The sequence below is a fragment of the Heloderma suspectum genome, chromosome 3 (genome assembly GCF_057233095.1).
Source record: "Heloderma suspectum isolate Gila_16-S chromosome 3, 16-S_ref, whole genome shotgun sequence".
Lineage (NCBI taxonomy): Eukaryota > Metazoa > Chordata > Lepidosauria > Squamata > Helodermatidae > Heloderma > Heloderma suspectum.
In genome coordinates, this window is record NC_139460.1 from 231911374 (window position 1) to 231927209 (window position 15836).

At 44.0% G+C, this 15836-nt stretch overlaps 1 protein-coding gene across 1 annotated transcript in view; it reads left to right on the plus strand.

Annotated features, from left to right (window-relative positions):
* Nucleotides 1–15836, plus strand: part of TCERG1L (transcription elongation regulator 1 like) — a 333395-nt gene that overhangs the window by 291007 nt on the left and 26552 nt on the right. The window contains exons 8-9 of the mRNA XM_084841939.1: nucleotides 3848–4002; nucleotides 14451–14483. Coding sequence (XP_084698065.1) covers nucleotides 3848–4002; nucleotides 14451–14483 — 188 coding nt within the window. The remainder of the gene's footprint in view (nucleotides 1–3847; nucleotides 4003–14450; nucleotides 14484–15836) is intronic.

Sequence of the window (15836 nt, forward strand, 5' to 3'; positions counted from 1 at the left end):
CAGCGGCCGGATGTCCAGCTGCTGGCGGAGTCGGCCGGTGGCTCCGCAGAATCCTTATGGAGCAGAGCCGGCTGGCGAGGATTCTGGGAGGAGGGACGGAATGCCTCCCCCCCACCATCACCATAATCCGCAAACAGGTAAGTGACTTTCGTACATCCCTAGAGGGAGGAATCTCTGCACTTCATTCTCCTGGGGGTGCGGGCTGCCCAGGAGAAAAGGAGAGGGGGCAGCTGTATAACTCTTTCCCTCAGACTAGTTCCTCCTGGCTTCAAACTGTATGAACTGCAAAATTGTCTCCTGATTAAGAAAGTCTGCCAGGTAGTGACTGAATATGGTACTGCAGGCTTCAACCACACAGATACATTTAAAATAATTATCCTTAATGTGTCTTAAAAAACAAACAAACTCTGAGGTGTATACCCATAAGCTCTCCTTAGTCTGCATGCCAAGTTTCAGGTTTCTAGGTTTCAAGGTCTTGGAGGACATACAAACAAACACTTCAATTGAACAGGGCTGCACGAAACCCACTTACCTGGTCTCGCAGCTTTTCGCGGTGGGGGGGAGGCGCTTCGCTGCTCTCCCCCTGAAGTTCAGGCCGGGGGAGGAGGCTTCCCGCCTCGCCCGGCTGAAATTCAGGCCAGGCGGGAGGCTTCCCGCCTCGCCCGGCCGAAATTCAGGCCGGGGAGGAGGCGCCTCGCCTCGCCCAGCCGCGAAATTAAAAGTTAAAAAAAAAAACGCCCCCGTGATAGGCTACGTGATGATTAACGTAGCCTATCATGGCTAGATTTGCAAAGTCAGCCGTGATAGGCTACGTAAATCGTCATGTATCCTATCACGGGTGACTTAAAAAAAAAAAAGCGCGTACGCAAATGGCGGCCCCCATAGGGAGCCGCCATTCGCGTTCCATATTTGGTCGCTGTAGTCTATGTAAATCTTTACGTAGACTACAGCGACCAAATAAGGAACGGGAATGGCGGCTCCCTATGGGGCCGCCATTATCCGTACGTGCTTTTTTTTTTTTTAAGTCACCCGTGATAGGCTACGTGACGATTTACGTAGCCTATCACGGCTGACTTTGCAAATCTAGCCATGATAGGCTACGTTAATCGTCACGTAGCCTATCACGGGGGCATTTTTTTTTTTTTAGTTTTATTGGAATGGCGGCGGCAGCAGCCGGTCGAAAGATCGGCTGCCGCCCCCGCCCCTGACAAAGACCCGACGAACCGCCGCCGGGACCCGCCGCCGGGAGGAACATTCGGCAAAGGTAAGTCCTGTCCCGGGGGGTGCGGGGGGTGGGTGGGGTGCCGAGAATTTCTCCCTGAAACTTGTTCGGGGGGCCAAACACGTTGGCGTTCGGCCCCCCAAAGTTTCGGGGAGAAATTCTCCGCCAACCCTACAATTGAAGCAGTAAATCTTTTAAAATATCAGATGGGCACTATTTTGTTTCAAGATGGTGGCTGAAGTTTTCACTATGCCTAAAACCTTCCCAGACAGAGGTACAACAAAACCTGAACATTTCATTCCAATCAGTAAATCTTTTCAAATTTTGATTGGCTGCCATTTTGTTTCAAGATGGCGGTCGAAATTTTCACTATACCTAAACCTGTCCTAGATAGAGGTACAACAAATCCCAAAATCCAACAAATCCAATCAGATGTATGGCTTCGAGTCCATCGAGGACATAGAGTCCATCTGGCTCTAACTGCCATTGTATATTGTATATTGTATTTTAAGGTTTTAACTTCTGTAAACCACCAGAGAGCTTCGGCTGTGGGGTGGTATAGAAATGTAAATAATGATGATGATGATGATGATGTGCCCACCAACCACATACCTCAGTAGCTGCACATTTGGCATCTGTGTGAAGGGCCCCTAAAAACATACAGATGGCTCCAACTCACATAAGAAAAGTTCTTATTAGGGATGTATGAAACTCACTTACCTTTTTGCGGAATCTTTCGCGGTAGGGGGGGTGAGGGGGAGGTGATCTGGTCCTCCCCCCCGCAATCCTCAATGGCCAGCTCTGCTCCGCAGCCAGGCCGCGGAGCAGCCGGCCAGAGCCATCTGCAGCTGGATTTCCAGCTGCAGACAGGCTGCTGCAGACACAAATGGCAGCCACCATAGCGGCCGCCATTTGCATCCAGCCAGGCAGCCATGATAGGCTACGTAAGAATTCTTACATAGCCTATCATGGCTAACCCCCCAACAAAAAAACCCCAGCGTACAGAAATGGTGGCGGCTACGGCGGCCGATTACGTAAATATTTACGATCGGCGGCCAATTACGTAAATATTTACGTAAGATAAAATGGCGACAAAAAGGGGAATGCAAATAGCGTAGTGGGTGCTATTTGCGTTCCTTTATTTTTTGCCATTCTAGCCTACATAAATATTTACGTAGATATTATGTAGATATCACTGGAATCCATGGCGGAATTCTCTGCCATCCCTAGTTCTTATGCACATGCATTTACATGAACATGAGGCCTTTTCACACTGATGATGAATGCACAGCTGCTGGAGGTGTGGCTAGCATGAACACTGGGCTAGCAAGTGGGATCCCACTCTCACCTCACAGGTTTGGTGAATTCTTTCTCCAGCAGTGAGGGTCTGAGATTTTCAGCCTTTGTTTTGTTTTGTTTTGTTTTAAATATAGCTTCCCAGAGAGAAGGATTTTGTCAAAATGAAATGGTGTTTGTTGGAATGACTATCACTGTGAAATGATACATTATTAGAATTATAGTGGAATGTCTTGAAAAATGAATCCCAATATAAAACATGAAGTTAATGCAGTGTTGACACTGATGTTTCAGTTACAGGTATGGCATGAAATCCTAATTTGTAAATTTCAAGGAAATTAATATTTTCCTATAATGACTGAGGCCTATTTGTATCATGGCAATTTTATCCATCTTGCTCAAAGACAACTACAGGACAACATTGGGGCCATTCTGTGCCTTGGATTGATCATATCTGGAGTGGGGGTTATTAGAGATTTGGCTCATACAAAACTGCTGGAAACTCCCTTGTCCCACAGCCTGTATCAATTTTGAAAAGAACCAAGGTCTTTTTTTTTTTTTTTTAAGGAAAAAAGAGGATGTATTATTCTCTTTTGGTATGTTTTTCCCTTTCTTTTACCTCTTGTGTTACATCTGCTCTTGGTATTTATTATTCCAACCATTATGATCGACGCAACATAATTGTGAATGGCACTCTTTCTTACAGGGGTCATGAAACCATTTGTTTGGGGGACATGTATTTCACTGAAGAAATGTATTTCACAGCTGGGGAGTCAGCCCTTGCAAAGTCACAGCCCATTATTGCTTGGCATGTCAGTATAAAACACATTCTTGGGTGCATGGAACTTTGCTTAAGGGCCAAGCTATACATTACATGGCTGATCCATGATTCATCTTCTGGATTTTTTTAAAAAATGAAATGTAACCATGGGGGTAGGATGCCAATTTGTTCTTAGTAGTTCCAAGCAAAGTGTTCGTTTAAGCCTTTTCGTGACCTGCACCATTTTCCTGTTCAGGGTTGCCTTCCCCAAGTGCTCTTTGCCCTGCCGGGGGGGGGGGGGGACACAGCATTTCTCTTCCTTAGGCTAATAGCAATGTGGGAAGAGTGATTTTGATATGAAAAATGGTAAAGGAGTATAAGTTAATCATCTCATCTTGCTGACACTTGCTCTGGACAAATTAGCAGCCCCCAACAAATGTAGATGTGGACCAGAAACCTATGTGTGAAATTGCGTAGTGAGTTGGACAGTGAGTTAGCAATGCAAGTAGTGTCTTTTTGCCCCCTACTATATTTGAGATTCTCTAAGCCTAGTTTATTAATTAAAATAGGTGTATAGTCTGGACTGGAGATGACCGAGTCTTCTTCTTCAACCCTACAATGCAGTTGTCAGTATGGGAGAAACCTGTGGATCTAAAGAACCGTGGTGATATTAACAGAATTATTGAAGACCCACCTCATAAACGCAAACTGGAAACTTCAGCAAGTAACTAATGCTGTGATTATTTTTGTCTATTTAAATTTACATGATGTGTGAAAATGCTAGTCATTAACTATGCAAAGTAAAATGTTAAATGACAGTAAATGAAATGTTGGTTTTGTGTTTGTTCAGCTTCTGATAATTGATTGCCCTTTTGATAAGTTTGGATTAAAACTTAGGTCTAAAGGGCTAGTTATTACCTATAACTAACCTTAATGGTTTGGAACCAGGATATCTGAAGGATCACCTGCTCCCATATGAACCTGCCTACCTGTCAGTTACAATAATCTTCAGAGGCATTACTCTATGTTCCACCATCAAGAGAGGTATGGCAAGAATGTGAGATAAGGCCTTCTCATTGGCAGAAACCTGGTTCTGGAACTCTCTCTCAAGATAATTTTTAGGTGGACAGTTGAGATGTTTTTATCCTCCAAACTTTTATATTTTAATCCAGCCAGCTGTTAGTTCTCTATGTTCTTCTTCTTCTAGATTTTTAAAATTGTGTTTAAGTTTATTGTATTCAGATTTTTTTCTATTCTTTCAAGCTAACTAGGGAGCCACAAGGCAGTATGGAAATGTTCTTATAAATCGATCAGTAATAATAGGACTGTCAAAGGCCAAGAGTTCTATTTCTGCTTATGTTTACAAGATTTTACAACCTGATCCTAAACATGTTTATAGAAGCAGGCCACAATGGATTTCAACTGGATATACAGCTGCCAAAATGTTATTAGAATTGTTAGCTGAAACATGCATCGATAGTTTATCTTTTGCCTTTCATGTAGTCATATTTCACTTGTTCATATTAGAAATGCCTCAGTGTAGTTTGTTTTATCCAAATGTCTTATTGACCATGCTGCCCATGGGAGCTGTCCTATAATAGATGATTATTTAACCCAGCTGCAGGAAACAAATCTCAAAGATCCATCTCCCTGGAATGATGAAAGATTTGGCAGAAATGTAGGTCCTTCCATCCAAATATGGCATTGTTAGTCAGACTTCAGACACCGGAGACTTCTTAAAAACATTCTTGGCGCTAAGGAAGAATCTAACTGCTGCACTCAGATATATTTTAACTGTCAGAATGCTTTCTCTCTCTCTCTCTCTCTCTCTCTCTCTCACACACACACACACACACACACGCACACACACACACACATAAAGTAACAGTACTTACTTATCTTCAGTGAGAAAGGAAACATTCTCCAACATATTTCTTTCCCTTTTTCAGCCTTTCTGTATAGTCCCACCAAGATCTAATTTCCTTTTGCAGCTTATCTCAGGCTGTGCAGGCAGCCTGCAAAACTTGTATTATCACCAAGCCAAACACAGCCCACCACCTATGTGTCTCTTGCCAGGTGCCTGAATGATGACCTTCCTGGTTTTTGCAATTTCAAGTAGCAGAAAAATGGATTTATTGTGCATAGGATGCTGCTTTTACTGAATCCGACCAATGATTCTTCCAATTCAGTATTGTGTACCACCAGGGATGTGGAACATGTGGCCCTCCAGATGTTGTTGGACTGGAACTCCCATCATACCTCACCACTGGCTATGCTGGCTAGGGCTGGTGGGAATTGCAGTCCAACAACACGTGGAGGGCCATAATATAGACCCATCCCTGGTCTACATTGACTGGCAGCAACTCTCCAAGGTTTCAGTCAGGACACTTTCCCAGGCTTTCCTGGAAATACCCCAGATTGACCGGAGTGGGGAGGAGGCTTCAGCATGCTAAACATGTGCTATACCACTGGGACTATGTTCAGCTTGGTAGATCTCAGGTTGTGCAGATGGCTTAACTCTATCCTTAGGATTCAACACTAGGAATGGGCAAACAAGCAGTTTTTGTGATTGCTGAGATTCTCCAAACACCACCTTGAAGCTCAGTTCACTTCATTTCCAGTGTTTGTTTGCATTCTTATTTTGTTTAATTTGAATGGGGAAAGGGCACATTTTGAATGGGAAAAATGTGCATTTTTTGAAAGCTAATGCAAGTTTGGAAATTTCCAAATATTTTCAGAGAACACACTCTCCTGCTGGCATTCATGTTCAGGGTTGCAAATGGAACACATTTGCATGATTTGCAAACATAAACAAAATTCTCATACATCCCTATTCAACATGCAGACAAACACACAGCAATGGTAGCTCAAATGATGGGACTACTTGCAGGCTCAGAACAGGAAAAACATTTATTATGAATAGTGTGTGTGTGTGTGTGTGTGTGTGTATAAATATATAGATATATTTAATACATTTATATCCTACCTTTCTTCTATCATGGAATTCAAGGGGGTGTACACGGGGTTCTCAGGAGGTCTCCTATCCATCCACTGTCTAGACATAGATCTGCTAAGCTTCCAAAATATTGATATATAGCACCAAACCACTTGTTACACTAATGGTGCAGTGTATAGCTGAGGGTTAGCATTTACTTTACTCTAATGTAAGTGCACATGGTCTTGAATCAGATCAGGACCACTGTGTACCAGGAAGGGAAGATAAACCTCCCCCCGCCCCATTTCCTTCCTGAAATCTCCATGTGCGCCCAAGGCGGGGGGGGGGGGGTTAAACAAAGAGAAAATGTATCAATTGGTATCAGTGGGAGAATTTTGGGGAGCAAATGGTGGGGAGGAGTTTAAAATGGTGGCAAGGGGAGGTATGGTGGTCCCAAGTTGGGGCTGTGCACATTTACATTGGAGTAAAGAAAATTTACTCAGCTACATGCTATGTGATTAGCATAATGTGCCAGTTTGGCTCATTACCTTATTAAAAAATCAAAGCAAGTAAATAATACACATTGGGTCACATAAGCCATACCCCTTCCCCATCCTAGTCCACCCAATTCAGAAAAAGATATAAAAAGTCAAAAGGTAGAAGGCTACCAGAACAAGCAGCCGAATAGAAGAAATAACTGGAGAGGGGGAATAAGAAGGCTGAATATAGGGCAAATGGGGAACTGCAGCAGCAGAAAACCACAAAATGGATTAAAACAAAACAAAACTAAGGGAATGTTCCTATGGCTGCTAGTCAGTGGCTAGACAGCCATAGGATATGTGGTTTTCCAGGAACTGACCTCAGAGCCCGCACTCCAAGGTCAGTTCCAGGAAAACCGACCTTCCTCCCATTCCTGCACTCCCCACTCAGAAAAGGAGCACGGAGTGGCCAAAACAGGGCATTCCAGGGGGTGTTCTGGGGCAGGGAAGGCAGCGAAATTGGCTGTCTAGCTGCAGGGCAGGAGAAGCACGGAGGGAACAATCCTGCATTGGATAGGCAGTTGCCTCCAAGTTCAGAGGCGGACGCCTATCCCCATAGGAGTGCACCCTTAGGAATATAAAAATAAGTAACTTCATGTGGATAAATTAAAATACCTTCTTATTGACTTAACACCTGCTTTGTGAAGAACAGCCCAAGAAGAATGATTTAAACTATCTGTGAAAAATCTTTAGTTTAGAGAATATAAGGAAATGCATGGATTGGCTGAGAAAGGGGATCTGGGATGTGTATGTGTGTGTAAATATGTGTGGGGAGTGCACACTGCTGGCATATTATGGCCCCTGACATGCTGGCCCAGGGCCAGTTCAGTCCTTGGACTGAAAATGGTCCTTTCTCCATCCTGATTTAAAAGATTGGTGTTGAACTGAATTAGCTGATGTTCTTTGAACTTTTATTATATTTTTAAATCAAGGATAGACAAAAATTTGACCAAGCATAGTTATCAGGGCATTATAGGTTAATGCATCTCTTCCATCATAAAACCAAATGCATTTGGAACTCATGCATGAATGAAAATTGAATAATTAAAAATATTTCACATTTGCATTAGAATTCATGTTCACTGATATTCATGAAAGTGCCTTAGCCTCCTTTAATGGATGCACATTATGCTTTTCTGAACAATACATCTCAGATTCTATTTCTTCTGAAATGAGAGGTTAATGACAAGGAAAAGAACAAGTGGAGCCCACAACAAAATCCCCCCTCTCCATATCCAGTCATCATTCTATAACCACTGAGCATGCTCAGGTCTTATAACACTGTTTTGGGTCCCTCCCCTTAGGCCTTTTAACATACAGATTGGGGGGGGGGGTACTTCTTGCAACCTTGGCTTTTCCTCAAACCTGCTGAATGGCTGATGCTATTAGAGATAGAAGGGATGATTATGAAGATAGAGGATTCATTTGAACACTCTGGAATGTTCAATCCAATCATGCCCTGAAGAGCATCTTAATAAAATAGAGGATACACAGTGAACTTCACCTATAGTGACCCACTTCATATTCCTGGAATCCATTTTAAAAAGTGCCAGCAAAACAGTCAAAATATGGATTCCGTTATTTGTTTCTCAGGCAACAAGAAATACATGCCCCCACCACCACCACCCACACACATTATTTTCCTGTGGAGAGGGGCTATAGTTCAATCTTTATCCCTCATCAGATTGCCTTAAGCAGTGTCAAGTAGAAACTCTCCTGACTGGTTCACATTTATTAGATGAGGAAAGGAGACAGCGTGTTAGCATAATCTCCCATGACTGATTTTTCACAAGCCCAGCCTGCCTATCTATGATATTGACTGCTTCACGTCACCAGGGTTAGGTGGAGACCTTTTCCCAATCATGGAGGATTTAGACTGTTTGTTAAAAAGAGGTAGAAGTGCAGTCTACCCATTGGCTCAGTAGGAACAGGTGGTTGCTCCAGGATTGGGACACCAGCTGACCATATAGCCACAGCCATCAGGGACTTTGTGAAATGGCTTGAACCAAAACGCTTTTTGGAACTCATGTAGTTTTTGAGCTGTGATCAGTACCTAGACCTTTTCCATGCAGTTGTAAAGCAAGGATAGGCATTCAGTGCCCCTCTTCCTAATTTCAAGAGCCCTCTGCAAGCAATCAGTCCATACCTCTGGCAAAAACAATCTACCACCTCCACCCCCACCCCAGCAGCCTTCTGGATAATGATGGAGAGAGAGAGAGAAACTAATGTTTGACTCTGGCCCCACCCACTGCTGGCTTTGGCTCCACCCATGACTTGCATGTGGGCCCCGACAGATTACCCCTGGAAGAAAGAATGTTCTTCACCCCTGCAGTAGAGAGAAGCACCTGCCTAAGTCATCTTGTCTTTGCGTGATTTTTTTTTTCCATGCAAGTTTTGTCTGATTCCCCAATATGATCAACCAGTTATGTTTATAGAAGTTCGGCCTAATGGGGGTATCGGGATTGCACCTGCATTTTACGAAAGAGCCTGCCGGAGATTGCTTGTTTATATGCTTTTCTGAAAAGAGCCCATTTTCAGGACTCTGTGTCCAAGGGTGCTGATCTCCCTGACAGAATTAAAGACAGGCAGGTGGCAGCTGCTGAGGAATAGCCCTTGCTAACAGATTAAAAGGCTGATTGGGTTTGGACTGAGTGATTTGTACCTAAGAGTTTAACAGCGTGCGTGCACGCACACACACACACACACACACACACATGCAAGTTTAAAAAACCACAACACAGTGGTATAATGCCTATTGATGGAATACAGGAGGAAAAAATCAGGGTCCTTGGGCATTTATCTTCATAATCAAACTGACCTTTTGGTTTAACATGTTTTTTCTTGGATGTAAGTGCCATGGATCGCAAATGTGTTGAGTGCTCTATGCACAATAATGCTCTTGCATAGCTACCATTCATTCACTGAGGCTCACATAGGAGAACTGCCCTGTGGATTGTGCTCTAGAGAGCTAGAAGTTTGGGAATGAATGACATACTCTATCCCTCTATCCTTGTTTCCCTCTTGCACAAATTGTTATTTGCCATCTCAATTGTTGAGAAGCCAATAACTCAATTGTTAAGACAGGGTAATGGGATAGATCCAGGATCTGCCTTCCATTGACAGAAGGGCTTCATTCATGTGGGCTTCATTCATGAGAGTCAGTGTAGTGTAGTGGTGAGAGTGTTGGACTGGGAGCCAGGAGATTTGGGTTAAAATCTGCTGTGAACTAGGATCCTAAGCTAAAGATTCACCTTAACTTTTCCTCCTGTTCTTCATTCTTCCAGATGAGTTTTGTTTTGCTTTTAAGTCAATTCCATTAAATTCAATGCTCTTTCTCAAGGCCATCATCAAGGGCAGGCATGGCTGGGCAAATGCTGAGAGCCCGCACCACAGCAGGGGCCCACTGACCAGAGCTCCTCGGAGCTGCTCCTCCTCTTCACCATTGCAACCTACTTGTTCACCTGCCTCTTGCTCTGGCCCAGACAATGGTGGTGGTGAGAAAGAGGAGCAGTAGAGGCCACTGCCTACTTGCTTACTGGCTTTCAAACACATGGGAGCAAATAAGTGGGAGCAATGATGAGAAACAAGCAAACAAATGGGAGCAATGATGAGAAAGAGGATGAGGAGCAATATCAGCTGCTGACAACAACAGTGAGAAGGCAGACTCAACTAGGGATGGTGGAGAATTTCTCCCTGAAACTTCGGGGGGCCGAGCGCCAACGTGTTCGGCCCCCCGAACAAGTTTCAGGGAGAAATCCTCCGCAGCCCCCCACACCCCGCACCCCCCCCGGGACGGGACTTACCTTCGCCGAATGTCCCTCCCAGCGGCGGGTCCGGCTGGCAGTTCGGCGGGTGTTCGTGTGGGGAGGGAGCGGCAGCCAGTCTTTCGACCGGCTGCCGCCACCGCCATTCCAATGAAAGAAAAAAAAAAACGCCCCCGTGATAGGCTACGTGACGATTAACGTAGCCTATCACAGCTAGATCTGCAAAGTCAGCCGTGATAGGCTACGTAAATCGTCACGTAGCCTATCACGGGTGACTTTAAAAAAAAAAAGCGCATACGGATAATGGCGGCCCCCATAGCCTATCACGGGGGCGTTTTTTTTTTTTAAAAAAAAAACAATGGAGTTCGCGGCCAGGTGAGGCGGGAAGCCTCCCCCCCGGCCTGAATTTCGGCCGGGGCGAGGCGGGAAGCCTCCCCACCGGCCTGAACTTCACGGGGGGAGCAGCAAAGCGCCTCCCCCCCACCGCGAACAAGCTTCGACGACAGGTAAGTGACTTTCGTCCACCCCTAGACTCAACCGAAGGAGGGAGCCCATTAAGGGGGTCTTGCTTAAGGGGCCTCAGAAACCTGGAGCTGGCACTGGTTTTACTTCACCATATCTAATCATAACTTGATAAAGTCTAAATCTCACTAAGTCAATGTGGACTATAATAAGAACTTTTATGGCCTACTTAAAATAGGTTCTTGTTGTCATATATCCTTTTCAGGATGGAATAACATTTTCCATAGTTGAATACTGTCTACCAGTGACCTTTGTTTATTTGTTGTATTGCTGTGTCAGCTGTGTTTTCTAGCTGTGTTTTCTAGCTCTGTTTAAATCCAGAAAGTGGATGATTCCATGGCCTTTTCATGAGCATCCTTTTGAAATGTCTTGCTTTCCATATGGTCTTTATTCGAGCTATCTGTTCTCATACCAAGACAAAACAGTTTTAAGTGTGTCCCAGTGTTTTCCTTTCTAGTCAGCAATCTGAAAGGCCTATGGGGTGATAAAGATTTTATAGATGTTCATTCTCAGATGCCTGCTAACTTGTAGCAACTTAATTCAGATAAGTCTTATCAGGTTTTTGTGTGTCCTCCTTGATGCCTACGGAGTGTGGCTTAAAATGAGATATAATGAAGAACTAGTGGTGCTGTTCTATAGAGACAGGATTGTGCTTCGGCTAGTACAGCCTTTCCCCAGTCTGGCACCCTCCAGATCTTTTGGACTTCAACTCCTATATGCCCAGGTAGGCATGGCCATTGGCCGGGAATGCTAGGAGTTGTAGTGCAAAACATCTGGAGGGCATCAGGATGGGAAAAGGCTGTGCTATTGCCTGTAAAACTAGGGTAATTTTTTGAACCCGTTTTGCTAAGCATGAAATAAGGTTTTTAAAAAGTTTCAGTATAGGTTAAGATTTTTTAAAGTTGCACATTTATCAGCAGAATGATTACTTCCTAATGAATGCTAATAGCTATTCTCTGTTACTGTAATTCTGGGGTCTCCAACATAGTGCCTGTGGGCATCAGGCTCCCTGCCCCTTTTGATTTTTATTTAATTTCTTAAGGTTTGTTTAAAAATAAATAAATGGGATGCTGGCATGCTGCAAAGCAAAGTACTGCCCTCCAACACTATCTTTTATTAGGGTTCAAAAGAGTGGTTGGTGTTTTGAAACTCAGACCCTACCTCTGCCTTGTCCTTAGGTTCTTGGGCAAGTTGCTTTTCTTTTAGGCTCACCAACTTGCCTTACAGGAAATGGGTGTTTATGACTGGCCATGGCAGCCATTTTCTTACTGGGCGATCTACCATGGTGGCCATTTTGTGTCCACAACATGCTCTCAAAATTCCAAATATGCCCACCAACCCAAAAAGGCTGGGGACCCCTTGCTGTCTACGGGAATGGCCATGACAAAAAGAGCTGCTTTGGTTCAGGTAAAAGGGAATTGATGTCTATGGAATTTTTTGGAAGAGGGTAGGAGGAGATTAAGCAACTGGTCCTCATGCCATGTACTCCCCTGGAGTGTTTGTGACAGAGGTGGGGTTGTGGTTGGACTGGGGAAGAGGAAGGGCCTGGCATCATGTACCATGCAGATGCATGCCATGTCAACACTGGTCAACCGCTGAGCCAAGGAAGCTATATAAGTGCACAATACCCTTGATCAGCCTTCTTTGTTGTTCCATCACCTGCTTTCTGTCCCTCAGTTTACAGTGCAGGTTGGCTTGTCAGACTTGGGCTGATTATGAATTCTTTGGCCTAGTTTGCAGGTTTGTTCCACCAACTCTGCACAATACATCAGGGGTAAGTTGCAAGTTGTGCCAGGGGGTGTAGGCAATCAAATAGATCTAGGCTGGTCACAATGGCAGGACTGTGCAAGAAAAGTGAAATTGAAACAAGAGAACAGGTGAGCACTCTGAGGCACCTTTAAGGTGGCAGGGAGGTTCTTGAGACTTGCCATTTGGGACTGACGGATGTGAGGTATGGGGTAAGGACCTCCTTTGGGGAACAACCTAGCTTATCCACCCAGTGTCATAGGACCTGGGGGAAGTGAGTCAGGAAGGCCTCCCTCAACACCTGACAAGTGCAGCTAAGGGAAGGGTGGTAAGAAGCCAAATACCACCAAGCCCAGGGCTGGGTTATGCCTACATGGCCATCATAGTCACCAGGTGGCAACTGTATTTAAGCAAATTCCTACAAATGATTAGGTTGCTGTGGTAGGTTTACTACAAAGAAAAAGTTGTGTGGCCCAATGTTCACCCAGTGCACCACGTTTCATCTCTTTATTTCCCAGATGTGCTCGCAAATTGCTTTTGAGATTCCTATCAGTGTGATTGTCAGAGGGGCCTGCTGTTCAAGGGAAATAAATTGAAACCCCTCTTGGGCACATAAAACTAGCTTCATAGTTCATAGGATCCTAGACAGTTCCTCTAGTCTACACCCACCGGGTGTGCCATCCCCACCTCTTCCATTCCTTCTTATCTGATGGCTGCCTATGCACATACAATGAGTGTGGAAGATGTCCTGACCAAATCAAGAACTTAACCAAGCATTTTTAGCCTATGCACATGGAATTGTATGCACACAGGTAGCTTTGGGACTATCCATCCCCACCTGTACAGGCAGGGATGGCTGCGGGTGGCTGAAATGACATTCCAGGTGGGGAGGGAGGAACTGTGCAGTTGCTCCTCTCTACGTTTGGGGAGAAGGGAGAGGGAGAGAAGGCATATCATCTGAACTGGCCCGAAATCTGTAGTCAAAGGTTGCATGAGGTTATTTTTACCTAGTTTTTAACTGCTGGAATTTGCTTCTTAAATAATCCCAGATAACCAGGGAGAAAGTCTCAAGATAGTTTTGGCGCAATGTACACCTAAGGAAATACCATTGTTCCACTGGGCCTCTGAGGTCTCAGTGGAAATTCGGTGGGCCACATATTGTCCGTTGCATGAAAGAGCCTCCTCCACAGAACAAGTTGCCTGCACTTGTTAACTTTGAAAGTGCTGATGACCTTGTTGGGGAAAGGAAGGTCCTAACCACAGTCCTCTACCCCCTAAACAGGTGATCAGTGTGATCAAATCAGATGTCACTACTAATCCATTCGGCAGTATATGCACAGGGCAGAGAATTATTAAAATACTCCAAATAAATCTGTTCTTATTTAGTTACAGTCTTTTTATAACTATCCATCTCTATTTGGCCATACTGTGTACCTATCTGATTCCTACATATAGCATTCCTATCTGATTCCTCAAACATTACTGTGATGTCAAGTGCAGTTGATATAACTGCAGCCTGTCAACCTCTCCTTCCATTCCCACTCTTCAGCCATTTGTTGCACTATAGCAGATTGTTCTAGGCTTGTAGGAAGGCAATCTTGCTCAATTTGGTTTCCTGTGGGCATTTGTGTTCCTTGATTCATTTTTTTTTTTTTTTTTTTTTTAGGAAGGAATCTACTTCAAAGAATTGATATATGGGGTAACCATGACCCTATGCCTAATTCTGTGAGAAATGACTGAACCTGTAAATGCATTTTAGTATAGAGTACAGTATTAAAGAGAAAATAATTTTACTATATTCAATATTCTCATGCCTGAAATAATAAGTGTTAGATTAGACATTAAATTTGCTTGGAAGCAGCAGATTTCTGTATTAAATTTACATTTCCTGATCCTGATTTAACAGATCATGTGCATACCAGCTGGTTCTGAGGATACATAGCCATTTGTAAAACTTGGGATCCCACCAAACAACGGAACAGTCCACCCAAACAGCTGATTGGCATTTCTTTTAAAATAAGGATTATGTATGATTTAAATAAGGGCACTTCCTTGGAAGCCTGCTTCCATTCACTTATAGCCCCTAGCTGGTTCAGGGAGATTACTTTTAAATGTCTCATCTCCTACACACCTCCTGATTATAATTCCATGATTTCATCTCTTTTTATAGGTTGCTGTGATATTACAAATATTTAACATAGAGGGCAAATAGGAGCATGTTTTTCCAATAAGAGAGACTGACAGTGCAATCCTATACATGTTTACTCAGAAATAAGTCCTGTTGGGTTTGGTGCTCCATATTGGAAATGGCAACCCACTCCAGTATTCTTGCCAAGAAAACCCCATGGAACGTATCACAAGGCTAAAAGATATGACGCCGGAAGATGAGCCCCTCAGGTTGGAAGGTGTCCAATATGCTACTGGGGAAGAGCAGAGGGTATTTCCAAGTAGCGCCAGAAAGAGTGAAGCGGCTGGGCCAAACCCGAAAGGACACTCAGCTGTGGATGTGTCTGGTGGTGAAAAGAAAATCCGATGCTGTAAAGAACAATATTGTTTAGGAACCTGGAATGTCAGATCAATGAATCAAGGTAAGCTGGAGGTGGTCAAACATGAGATGGCAAGATTGAACTTCGACATCTTGGGAATTAGCAAACTAAAATGGACAGGCATGGATGAATTTAATTCGGGTGACCACTATATCTACTACTGTGGGCAAGAATCCCTTAGAAGAAATGGAGTAGCACTCATAGTCAACAAAAGGGTGGGAAAAGCAGTACTGGGGTACAATCTTAAAAATGATAGAATGATCTCAGTACGAATCCAAGGCAAACCATTCAACATCACAGTAATTCAAGTCTATGCCCCAACCACTGAGGCCGAAGAAGCTGAGGTTGATCGGTTCTATGAAGACCTACAACACCTTCTAGAACTAACACCAAAAAAAGATGTCCTCTTCATCATAGGGGATTGGAATGCTAAAGTAGGAAGTCAAGAAATCACCGGGATAACAGGCAGGCATGGCCTTGGTGTACAAAAGAAGCAGGACAAAAGC